Source organism: Cnephaeus nilssonii (assembly GCF_951640355.1).
Source record: "Cnephaeus nilssonii genome assembly, chromosome: 7".
Classification (NCBI taxonomy): domain Eukaryota; kingdom Metazoa; phylum Chordata; class Mammalia; order Chiroptera; family Vespertilionidae; genus Cnephaeus; species Cnephaeus nilssonii.
Window position 1 is genome coordinate 62,334,209 of NC_137078.1, and position 12,913 is coordinate 62,347,121.

The following is a 12,913-nucleotide window of genomic DNA, read 5'->3' on the forward strand; positions in this document are numbered from 1 at the left end:
AAGCATTCATGAGTGGATTCCGTTCCTTGGACAGGCTATTCCCCAGGAATCCATTCAAGAAGCTTGGGCAGTAAGTCGCGTAGCACACTTCCCCAAACGTGGTACAAAGAGCACAGATATTGAAATCAGACTTTGCATCTGTCTGTTTCTAACAGTGAACCGTAAAGTGCTGCCATCTTTCTGGATCTCTGTTGTCCACATAGGTTGTTATATCAGGAAGATTATATGAAAAGCACCTGGCATAGTTCCTGGTACATGAGAGGGTCACAGTCAATTACTGGGCTCCTGGTGAAAAACCTGGCTTCTAGTCCTGACCTTGAGACCTTGGGCAAGTCCTGTAAGCTCTCTGATGAACAAATATTTCCAGAACTCTCAGCTGAGACTTGGGAGCCAGGTTTCTTGGTTTGGGCATTTACTAGCTGTTTCAACTTGGACTTCGTTTCTTTATGCCTCATGTCCCTCAACTATAAAATGGGAATAATAGAGTAACCAGTTATGGGACTAGATGTACATTCCTGATCCTGGGAAAGGATGTGCTATTGATTATTATTACAGACAAACAAGTGGGGCAGAGAGCAGAATGGTCAGATCAGAGTCAGCAGGCAGTGTGGCCAGTATTTGAGCCCAGGCAGTCTGACTTCAGAGCCTGTGCTCTCTGCATCTACCCAGGCCGATTCTCCTCCTTTTTGTAAATCTGCTGTTTATATTATTATATTACCTCTCAAAGTCTCACCATAAAACCCCACGCACGTGTGAAATGTCTTTTGCAATTCAGTGGTAGGAAACAGCTCTGTCTCCTCAAGAATCTGGTATGCTTCCCCTTTTTGAAAATAAGAGTTATGCAACTTATCATGTGTTCTTTTCGTCTTGGCTGCCAGGAAGCTCAGAGTCAAATTGTGTGCTCAATCACTGCCACCAATTTCCTTCTTCCTATATTTTTGTTCCTTATTTTGCCTTTTAATTCCTTTTTTACTGACATTTTCATTTGTGTCTCTTGTTGATGGAGGCCTCAAAGGTATTTGGACAGTGTTGGGTAGAGATGGAATAATCTAAAATTTACATGAAAAACGGGAGTGTTGAACCTTACCTGTTCCACATGCTAAAAGAAAGTGTTCAAGGGAAAATTGAAAAAATAATTTAAGAGCTATTTTAAAGGAGAAAAAAAAAAAGAAAATCAACAAGAAAAACAGAATGACCAACACGAACAGAGGCCAAGTCAAATAAAAACGGCAATAAATACGTCTGAGGCTAGAAGTGTTTGTGCTTTCCCTGGCTGGAACCTATCATTCCTTAATTATATCCTGTGCGTGTTTTGCAAGCTGTGAGCTGCTGTCAAGAGGAAGGACCGTGACAGACAGGGGAGTTGCCGCGGCCCACCCCTGGCTCCTCACATACCTGCACAGAAGTGAAATCCCCCGAGGCACAGGCACCCAGAATAGCAGCGCCCACAAGAACAGACTCCACCTCCTGGGACAGGACCACAGGCATGCCTGCACAGGACAAGACCACACCTCGTTAGGGAGCAGGGCCTGGGCACCTTGGGGAGCCAGCAGGCAGCCCCAGCAGCAAAAACACCTGATGTGAAGGTAGCAAGAGGCTCCCTGACCCCCGCAGTGCCTTGTCCCTTGGGATTCCCTGGCTGTAAACGATTTCATTGCCTCTGCCTGCTGGTGCCGTAGCCAAGAGCCCCAGGGGAGCCAACACCATATAGGTCAACTCATGAGACCTTTTTGCCCAGGTTTCCTGGGCTTCTGCTAGCTGCTGCCTGCCATTTGGTTCCATCTTAGTTCAACAGACGTTTATTAAGTGCTTTGCTGGGCCCAGGGAATACAGAGATGAATTGGACTCTGTCCTGCTATTCAGGGCTCTAAGGGGAGATGGATGAGGAAGAGATAAAGGGGGTTAATTCTGTAACGCTGATGCACTAAGAAAAGGGAAGTAGTAAGAGAGGGGGTGATTAATCCCTGTCGTGGCTTCCGATTTCTCTGAGTCTGAGTACAATGACTGACAAGGCCCTCCAGGCCTGGTGCCCACCCTGACCTTCCTCACCTCTCCCCTTGGCCACACTGCCCCGCCTCCTTGTTCCTTCCCAATTCTGCGTTCCTCTGTCTGGGCCACTTCCTTCTGGAGGTCTGCACAGCAACTCTTTCTCACTCTGTCTTTTTTTAAAAAATGTATTTTTATTGATTGCAGAGAGGAAGGAAGAGGGAGAGAGAGATAGAAACAACCATGATGAGAGAAAGTCATTGATCGCTGCCTCCTGCACACCCCACACTGGGGATGGAGCTCACAACCCGGGGAAGGTGCCCTGACCTGAAATGGAACCGTGACTGCTGATTCATAGGTTGATGCTCAACCACTGAGCCACGCTGGAGGGCTCTCACTCCAAGCCTCAGCGCAAACACCTCCTTCCTGCGGTGGCTTTCCGAATCTGAGATGACAACTTACTCACAGCGCTCCTTACCCCTTTCTCTATTCCCCCTTCCCCTGTGCATTAATTATGGTCTGTTTCCCCTGCTAGAACAGAAGCCCCATGAAGGCAGGGACTTTGTTTTGTCCCTGGATTTGAGACCAGTATCTAGTTCACGTTGAGACTGAAATGATGAAAGAACAAACTGGGAGGGGAAGTGGAGGCACCAGGGTGGGGATGAGGACTAAGCATGCCTTTGAAGGAGTGGGGGTCTTCCCAGCAGGGGAGGAGTAACCCCACATGCCAGTTCCCAGAGGTTGAGGGTTCACAGTGGGTTTAATACAAATCACTTAGAATTCTTAGGATTTTATACGTGTGTGTGTGCCTAATCAATAAAACGTCTATGAACATAAATACAAATGTATTTGCTAATCAGGAGATGGCAGCAAACTCCACAGAGGTAAGCTATGTGGACAGACTGTAAAATCTTTTTCTACTCAAGATATCAGACTTGTTTTTTCCAAAGATGGGACTTTTCTGGGAAGACTCCCCAGACATAACCTCCTTTGCATTCCCACCGTCTCCTAACTCAGCCTCCCGCTCCAGGACTGGGGCAGCTGTCAGCCATCTCAGACAAAAGGGGGAGGGAACAGAATCCCCACACACATCCCCGAGTGCTCAGGGATACAGGCCCCGTCCCACAGGGCCAGACTTGAGACTTTGCTGCAAGCATCAGGTGGTGGGGTCTCCGGGAAAAGCTCAGACCTGGTGCCACCAGCCCTGTGTCCCTCAGCATGCCTGTCATTTATAGTCTTGGGGCCTCGGTTTCTCCATGTGTAAAATGGGGATGATGATAAGATGGTCCACACAGGTTCGCTGGGAGGATTCATGAGAAAGGGCACATGGGTGCTTAGCACATTTTCTGGCCTATGATCAGCCCCTGAGGATGGTGGCTGCTGCTGTTAGAATGAACATCAATGGTGAGTGAAGCCCTTCCGCATGCACTTCTCCTGGGCTGGAAACTAGCACAGTGGGGAGGGGGCCTCTAGCGGGCAAGGACAGACCCAGGAGCACGGAGCGCTGCGCTGGCCAAGCCAGGATGGAGCACTGAATGCCTTTGCAGGACCTGGGATCAAGCAGACCGAGTGTGACTGCCACCCTGTGCACTGGGGCTTTTTAGAAGACAGCTGCTCCAGATGTCACTCACCTCCCGAGCCCCTCTTTACCCTGTCACAGCCTCACAGGTCCTGCACAGGGGGGAGCTACTTGCAGGCCCCTCCTATTGGGAACTGGAAACCAGAGTAAACCTGGTGAGTCCCCCATCAGCTCTCCCGTTGCAGCCCAAAGTGCTCCGGAGCCAGACTGCCAGGGTTTGAATTCTGGTTTCCTTGCTGACTTAGCTGTGTGATCTTAGGCAAGTTAGCTAATGTCTCTGTGCCTCATTTTTCCCACGTGCAAAATGGGGTTATCTGCTATGAAGATTAAAAATGCTATGGTGAGTAAGGCACTTCAGAGCTTGGTTTATAGAAAGCACTGAATTAGCACTAGTTGTTATGATTCTTAAAGTGGACCTTATCTCTGCGGTCTCTCCACACCTGTTACCCTGGGTGGAACCAACTCACTGCTTCCATTTGCCCCTCAGGTCAATCCCGCCTCTCCTCCCTCCCCTGACCCTATCATCCCTGAGCCCTGGAACACTGGCCTGTGTGCACCACATCTGGGGCCCGCTGCCCTCTGGCCGCATCCTCGACTAGGCTCCGGCTGGCGGAGCCCCTTTATCTTAGGTTGGTTACCTCCCTGCGCTGGGCCCTGTTAGCCTAGGGGTGGTAAGACTGTGAGTGGCCCCAGGGTATTGCCTGGTGGTCAGAGTTTCCCCACACCCTGCCCACACCTCTGGAAACAGATCCTGGTTGCCTTTTCTCCAGTTAATCCAGTTGGAGTGCCATCTGTTCCCTGCCTGGACCTGACTCATAGGGACACGGACATCCTCTGGGTCCCACTGGACTCCCCGGACATTGGAGGGAGACCGAGGGTACTTTCCCTGCTTGTAACGACCCTGTTGGCACCGCCAGGCCCCGCTCAGTGCTTATTCACAGGCACGCTCAGAGGAGGCTTCGGAGGAAATAAATGAACAGATGATTACAATCATAAATAAGGCAGGAAGAGGGAAACTCCTACCGAAATTGCCAGTACTGAAAAACAAAATCTAGAAGGAGGAACATTTAGTCCCAAGTCAGTGGGGGAACCTACAATTACTGAGGACACACCACGTACTTCTTGAAACCACGGTGAACTAAGTACCCAGGGCAGGACGAGATTCCTCCCCTCACGTCGAGGACGTTTTCCGGGCTGGCCAAGCCCGCGCGGCCAAGATTTATGTGCCACACACGAAACCTTCTTCTCAAACACACCTCCTTCCCCGCGGTGTGGACTAAGGAAAGAAGTGAACTAACATTTATTGAACACCTGCTTTGAGCCAGGCACCGAGCTTAGTGCTCACAAACTCGTGAGTATTTATTCCTTAGGACACTCTATAGGAAGGATATCACATTATTTCTATCTTTCACAGAGGGAACTGAGGCTCGGGGAGCTTGTAAGGTGACTTGCCGGGGGTCACCAAGCTGGTCCCACCCCGCAGCCTGCTCTTTCCATTACTCCACACTTTCTCCAAAATTATCTTCCAAATTCCGTTGTGTTTTCCACCTGCATTCCTGAGAGTCACGTACCAGGTCTATGGTGTCAAATCTTTCTTTGCAGGAAAACGGGAGCAATGACAATGTTTAAAGGCACCCAGACCTCTACCTCTACACCCACTGCTCTGCACGTGCCTTTTATCGTGATGATTTTATTTATTTATTTATGTCTGTGTGTGCCTTTTACAGGGACGAATGCGTTGTGCTCTCTTCCCCCCAGTGCTGGGTGAAGGAGGGGAAGGAGGCAGCCTCGCCTGGAATGTGAACTATTTTATCTGATGCATTAATGAGTTTAGCAGAACCCCCAGCATTTGAAGGCAGATGCACTTTGCCATCACTTGTCACTCACAGGCTTCCCAAGGCAGAGGAATTCCAGGCCAGAGAAAAGGTCCCTTTGTCTAGAACTGTAAATGGTCCACAGTCAGAGACAAAGGGTCCAGTTTCAATCGGAATCCAAATAACGATTAACAGCCTTTTCATTCAACAGCCCGAGGAACGGTTTCCAAAGCAGAACTTTCTGTGGAGCCCAGACAACCCCTGCTTCTGAGTCAGCTCAGGGGCGTCAGGCCTGGACGAGGACCCATTTTTATGAGGCTGGGCGTGGGTCACAAGGCCCTGCCCTGGGAGACGGAGTTCCCACTTCCTCCAGGGAATGGGATTTTATCTTCCAGGTAGTGAGTCTTTGAGGATATTAGAAGGCTGACAATTGGAAAGCCACTCACAGATCAACTTTTAAGTCGGACTCTTATCTGAATGAAGCTGGCTGAGGTTTAGATAAAATGTAGTGATGGTTAGCCCAGCCAGCGTGGCTCAGTGGTTGAGCTTCAACCTGTGAACTAGGAGGTCATGGTTCTATTCCAGGTCAGAGCACATGCCCGGGTTGTGGGCTCAATCCCCAGTAGAGCAGGGGGGTGCGGGGGGGGGGTGTAGGAGGCAGCCGATCAATGATGCTCTCTCATCATTGATGTTTCTATTTCTCTCTCCCTCTCCCTTCCTCTCTGAAATCAATAAAAAATATATTTTAAAAAATGCAGTGATGGTTTCCCTCCTAGGGAAAATGACAAGGAAATGTAGGTGACTTTTCACATCCTTCCTCTTTCTGCGTGAGAATGGTTTATTTCCATAGGCTTTGGGCTCTTCAGGAAAGGAGCCACCATCATCAAATGGTTACAAACTGGGCAGGAAAGTTCAGAAATCTGGGCCTTGACATACCTGGGTTATAATCTGTTCCTGCTCCTTACTGGGTGCTTGAGTTTGGACAGTTAATGTAATTTACCTCCATGAGCCTCAGTTTCCCTGTCTATAAAATGGGGGCATCAATGTCTACCTTTTGGTGGTATGTGATGACTAAATGTATATGGAGTGATTCCCACTCACAGACAATGGGAGCTTGGTTAATGGGAGTAATTTCCGTACTGAACATCCTGGTATATTTGCCCTTGGACTGTGTACTTTTTTATGCTGTCCTCTGGCTTGTGCCTCAGTCTACTTATCTATAAAATGGAGATAAGCGACTTTTGTCTCATTTTTAAAATGGGAATAACATCATACGAGGTTCACCCAAAAATTCTATGGATTTTCAGAATTAACATGAAAAAAATTAAATTTCAGTCTTCAGCTCCACTTTCCCCATCATCATGACAAAAATTCCAGAGTTACTTTTAAAAAACAAACACTTTAACATAATAAATATTCGAAATAATTTGGCACACCACCTATATGCTCCTCTTCTCAACCCTGTCTAGATCGTGGCCATGACCATTTGCTGCCAAGGCTAAGATGACCTTCCCTCCTCCTCCTCCTCAGACTTACCAGTAATGTCCGCGTGCATTTGCACAAAAAGGGGATTCTTGCTCAGGCCTCCACACAGGAAAAGAGTGCTGATCGAGTGCCCCGCTGCCTCCATGGCCTCTATAATGAAGCGGGTCCCGAACTTCAAGGGAAAACAGAAGGAAGCATCAGGGTGAGAGCAAAAGAACATTTACGAAGTATTCACCCAGTGCTGGACACGGCCCTGAGAGCTTTACATCCGTCCCTACCTCGGACAGTGAGACCCCAAGAGATCAGGGTGTCTCTAATCACAGAGTTCACACCTGCCTGCCTGGGAATCCTCCTAATGACTACATCATTTGCTTCTATCAGTTGCTGCACGATATTGATCAAAACAAATGACAACCTTAATGCAGTTAATAGATATTAATACAGTTCATTCAAACCAGTATTTGATTAGTCTATGGTGGCCCAGGTCTTCTATTAGGAACTAGGAATGGAGTGATTAGCAACAGTGCTCTAAAAATAATGGTCAGTGGTCCCTGAGTCTATCTTTTTTCCTTAAATAAGAACTAAGACATCTGTTCCTTGAAAAAAGACACCAACAAACGGAGCAGCAGAAACACAGAAAGAGGGTTCTAAATGCACAGAGAAGGAGAGACTCAGGCATCGGGCTGACAAAGGGCTAAAATGGCCTTTGTTACCACATGAAACCAGGTAGTGGTTCCTATAACGAGGCTTCCAGAGCCAGAATCCATTCCCCAGCAGTGCTTGACGACCTGGGATGATGCAGAAATCACAGGCTCTGGCTGGATCAGGGCTTTGCTGTATCTTTATTTCAGCCCTTGAGTCTTTACAGCTTCATAAAATGTGTTATCCTCATCTTTGTCTTGCTAAATTTATGGAACTCGGTAAGAAAATGTTGATGCGTGGGAGGAGGATACCATCATAGGGTCATCATGGTAAATCTCAATATACTATTCTTTAGTGCTAGCTAGGACATTCAAATGGCTGAAAGTCATAATTTGTTTGGAAGTTCAAAAACCAGAAGTTCCCAAATCCTAATTCATTTGGGATAAGAATTAAAAACAAAAAAGATTAAGTGCGATGTGGCCTCAGGCGGCCAGAAGAGGTTTTTTGGTAGAGAGATAGCCCTTAAAAAGTTTAGAGACTGGGCAATTCTGGGGGATGACAAGGTCCTAGGTGTGGACACGGGAGTGAGATGCTGAAGCACACGGATGAGCAGGTCGAGGGAGAGGAGGAGGTCAAGGATCTGAGAGACCACAGGTGGTGCAGCCACCAAGAAGTAGTCAGGTTTGAGCTGGAGAGAATGCATGAGCCAGTATCACAAATGAAAGTGCAGCGTCGTGGCAGGTTGGTACCCAAGTACATAGAGAGGATGTAGTTTAGCTTGAGGACAAGCCATAGAGGCTTAACCAAAGTAAATAAATAAGGTTTGAGAAGTGGTTTAAATGCTCCCATGACCCCCAGGGGGTGGAATGTAGGGCAAGCAAAAGCCTGGGCTAGAGGTGCCTCTGGGAGAGAGGGTGACTGGAGAGTGATCTGGGGACCATGGAATCCTGATTGCTGTGGAATAAATGACGAGGGAGAGACAGTTCAGGAGCAAAAGAACAGCAATTCCAGCCCAAGGTCTATGGGGTTTGTAGAAGCTATTAGTGAATCTGATAAGGTGAAACTTGGGCCGCTGAAGATAATCCACAGCTGTAGTGGGTTTTAAAAAAAATTTGAAACATGTTGTACCACATAAGGCCAGATGCTGCTTATTGATTATGGTTGATTACCCCCAGATGTTCTTAAGCTTTTTGGCAGTCTTGAACCCTCTTGAGAATGTAATAGAACCTACTGACCTCCCAGAAAAAAAGTCATATACGAAACCATATTATAAATAATTTGCAGAGGTCTACAGGTGCCCATATGTCCACCATGGATCATCTGGTGTCCATGGAGTACAGGTAACCCTCATCTGCTCTAGGGGCATGAATCTATAATAGGTAAGATCATGGCTTTTGAATGTAAAAGATTAAGGCATTTTGCCTATTTCTTGAATCAAACTTCTACCTAGCCTTTTTAAGACTCAATTCTCATTTTTAAAATGGGAATAACATCATACGAGGTTCACCCAAAAATTCTATGGATTTTCAGAATTAACATGAAAAAAATTAAATTTCAGTCTTCAGCTTCATGAAATACAGTAAGCCCTGCCCTGTAAGGTTGCTGCTATAGACAGTGTGCCTAGAAGAGTGTCAGTGTTGAGTGCATGGGGAGTGTTTAGACATGAGAATTGTTCTCATGATTAGCTCTCTGCTATGCACTTAAATGTCATCTCTAATCTATGACAAATTCGAACACCGCATATTGCTATTCTCATTTAGGAGTTGTAAATTTGCTTAAGGCAGTAGAGGCTGTATAGGGGGGAGGAGCTGCCTCCCAATGTGCATGGAAATGACATGCAAAATTGATATTTCTAAACCAGGGACTTGGGCTCATGTGATCAGAGGGCCTGAGTTGAGGGTAACACAAAGCCCAGTGCCTGGGAAAGGGAAAGAAAGGATCAGAACAAGAGGCACTCCCTCCAGAGGGGCTGTGACAGCCTGTCTCTCCCTCGTGTGGCATTGTTGGCCGAAATTTCCCACTCACTGGCGTTAGTTACAGGGCCTTCCCTTTCCCTGTCCCAGCCTCCACTCTGTGAACCACTCCACCCGCCTTAGATGCTCTCCAGAGGGCTTTGTGCTGCAATGACTCTGTGCTCACCTTTCTGGAAAAACTGTTTTCACAGAGATTTAAATTAAAATTAGGCCATTCCACGGGGAATGTACAGAACCAAATGCAAATCGCGAGACTTCAAATGCAAATAGTACTTTTGAAGGGTCTATTCTGAAAAGAAAACTATGGAAGGACAGGCTATGGATAAGCTGGGTGTTTGACAGGTCTTTCAATGAAGTGTGATCACGATAGAATTTTACTTGGAAGAGGGTTTCGCAAGGTCCCAAGTTAACTTCTTTACAATATGTCTTCAATTTCATTCTATTTCTACAAAATACCAATCACAGATATGACTATAGAGAGCAACTAGCCTAACTTTAACCTATCAAAATAGGTGCTAGGGCCTTATTCAAAGCCAGAGATCGATGTTCATTTTCAAGTTTAACATTATTCGAAAATATCTGTTATCAGACTGCTTAATTAAAATGCACATTTTTGCCTAAAAGATCAGCACACACAGATACTTTTGCAAAACAGACTGAACTCCTCACAGTTCAACTGACTCCATAATAATGTCCTATAGCGAAATCTCTGTCTTAAATCGCCTCCCCTTCGTGGTAGTATAAAGGTCATTAAGTCAATAGACAAAATAAATATAATAGCTTTTAATACATGTACGGCCCATTGCATACAAGATTGATTTTCCCAGTGTGTGGTATTTGGAAAAATGTAGTGGCTCCGCCACCCCACCCCCACCTCCCCGCCACACACACACCATCTGCATTAAGTTTATCCTCGTTCATACATTCTTAGACTTCTGCTGCAGAATTTAGCAGGCAGGGGACCCAGATGAGGCAATCCTGGACAAATGAACAATGTTTTCTAAGATGTGCCAAGTCAAAACTGTTCTTGGGAATGCCTGGGAGCTTGTTTTATCCAGGCAGCTTTTACAAATAGATCAAAAGCAAATGCGGCATGGTCACGTGCAAAGAGCTGACGGGAGGCAGTGAGACGGACAGAGGTTCAAATTCCGACCCTGTCATACACTAGCTGTTTGGACCTTGGCAAGTGGTTTTCCCTCGGTGTGTAAAATGAGGACGATATCGCTGACTTACAGGTTATAGTCTTAAGCCACAGAGGGGCAAGGCACCCTGTTCGGTGCCTGGGACTGAGAGTGGGTGTCAATGAGAGGTAATAGTTGTTATGACCCTGTGTGGCCTCGTTCTTCATGTCCACCTCTTAGCAAGAATCCAGAGCATCACCCAGCTCTGATTTTCCAAGGTTATTCGTTTCAGCAAGCGATTCGTTCTATTATAAGACTTTCCATACAGTTAGTGAGGAATCAGAAAATAAAAGTTTCTCAATACATCACCCATTTAGCTTTATTTTAGAAATCTCACCTCTGCCCCTTATTAGTTATCTGAAATTGACTGATTAACCTCATTGAGGCTTAGGTTTCTAATCTGTGGAATAGGGATTATCATACATATCTCATAAGGTTGCCAGATAATGTCTGTAAAATATTTAGCACAGTGCCTGGCACATCATACCCCCAAACTATATTATTTATTATCATTATCATCATTACTATAAAACAGATCACTAAATCATTGTTTTTACTAATGATGTGCACTTCTGTTCTCCATTTTCATCTTACTAGTCATGCTTCCATTTTGATGGATGTGAGAATTGTCTGTTTTTGACCACATCCCCATGAATAAAGCAGGCTGACTGATTTCACTGAACTGGCCAAGCTATTAAATCAATAAGACAGTGGTTTCAGAAAAATAAATTCAAACTTGTCTATAAAGAAAAAGGACTGTTTAATCAAGCTGGTTGATTCCATACTCCTACGTAGTTGCATGAAAGACCACATGTCCTGTTAGTGGGTGGGAAGTTCTATTCTCCTATTAGACGAGCATGGTGCCTGGACACATCTGCACATAAGGAAAGCACCTTTGCAGGTGATACGGACATGTGGGGAAAATGCATATAGTTCTATTATTTGAAGCAATGAGCTTATGAAAGAGGTATGGAGAAACAGAATAATTGAATAGCATAGAAGTATATCCATAGAGCATTAACAACCAAAAAAACCAAACACGTGGTTTAAATAGGTATGTTTCTGAAAAGGAATTTTGAATCTGAACTTAATGAACTGATTTTTCCTTTCTGTTGGTGCCCATTTTTTTTCCTCCAGAGTGGCTAAGTTCACTGGAATACCTGTTATTTGGGGGTTCATACCAGCTCTGAGACCGTGAAAGCCATGAGCCACTACCTCAACCTGTACTTTCTAACATGTACACACACAATCTTTTGTGCATGATTTTAGGGGTTAGAAGCCTTTTGTAGTCCACCCAAAGTCCACTCTAGAGAATAAGATTCCTTAGACAATCATGTTTGAGCTTTTGTAATTTTGTTTTCATTTTTTATTGACCTTTAGTTTAAAAGCGCATAATACTTTAAATTTAAATTATTTTCTTTCTCCATTCCTAACATCTGAAACTTTCATTTACAGTAAGTAGCTAATTATCTAAAACCAAACACTTTTGTATTCTAAGAAAGCTTACTATTTAAAGAAACCCTATAATTATTTTTTTTGCAAAGTGAATAATATCACATGTTTTATGAATTTGGACATTCCTAATCCCTGTTTTTCTTAATGCAAGCATACATGGCAGCTACTTGCTTGCTTCTAGTCAATTGAACTTAGAAGATAAATTAGATAAATGAAAAGTATGATGGTCCAAGACTTTAACACCTTTCAGCTATTTGAAGTTATTAATAAAGCAAGTGAAGACCTTCATCAAGATTTCCTTCTGAACAGACACCCGTCTCTTTCTGGCAAGCTCCCTTTAATTAAAAATCTCTGTCACAAAAGCATATGATGTATCTTGCAATGCATATGGTTTAAAGTTTACTGATACCATAAGTCTCTCAAAAAATAGCATTAAAACTCTCATAACCACATCAAAATTACAACTAAACTACATGGCAACCATCATTCAGAACCGCATGAAATCTAGCTGAATGAAAGTCCTACAATTAAGAATATAAAGAAGGAGCCACATCCAGACTGGTAGGAGGGGTGGAGAGGAGGAACAGATTCATATCCATACCCATACCCATTTGTGGTGGATAAAAATTGGGAGGGATATCTCAGCTGTAGAGGTCCCAGCCCCACAGCCCAGGGTTCCAGTGGCAGGAAGAGAAGTCCCCATAACTTCAGGCTGTAAAAAACAGTGGGGATTGAGGCTGAGTGAGACAGAAGGCTGCTGGAGTCCCAGGCAGTTCCTCTTAAAGGGCTGGAACTCTG

At 45.2% G+C, this 12,913-nt stretch overlaps 1 protein-coding gene across 12 annotated transcripts in view; it reads right to left on the minus strand.

The window, feature by feature from the left end:
* The window catches only part of FGGY (FGGY carbohydrate kinase domain containing), a 396,863-nt gene that overhangs the window by 75,649 nt on the left and 308,301 nt on the right, over positions 1-12,913 (minus strand). For 10 of the 12 annotated variants that reach the window (XM_079776812.1, XM_079776815.1, XM_079776808.1 and 7 more), the window contains 2 exons: positions 6,916-7,036; positions 1,396-1,490 (listed from right to left, as the gene is read on the minus strand). In XM_079776812.1, the coding sequence (XP_079632938.1) occupies positions 1,396-1,490; positions 6,916-7,036 (216 nt within the window). The remainder of the gene's footprint in view (positions 1-1,395; positions 1,491-6,915; positions 7,037-12,913) is intronic. The other 2 variants (XM_079776817.1, XM_079776818.1) reach the window with 1 other exon arrangement.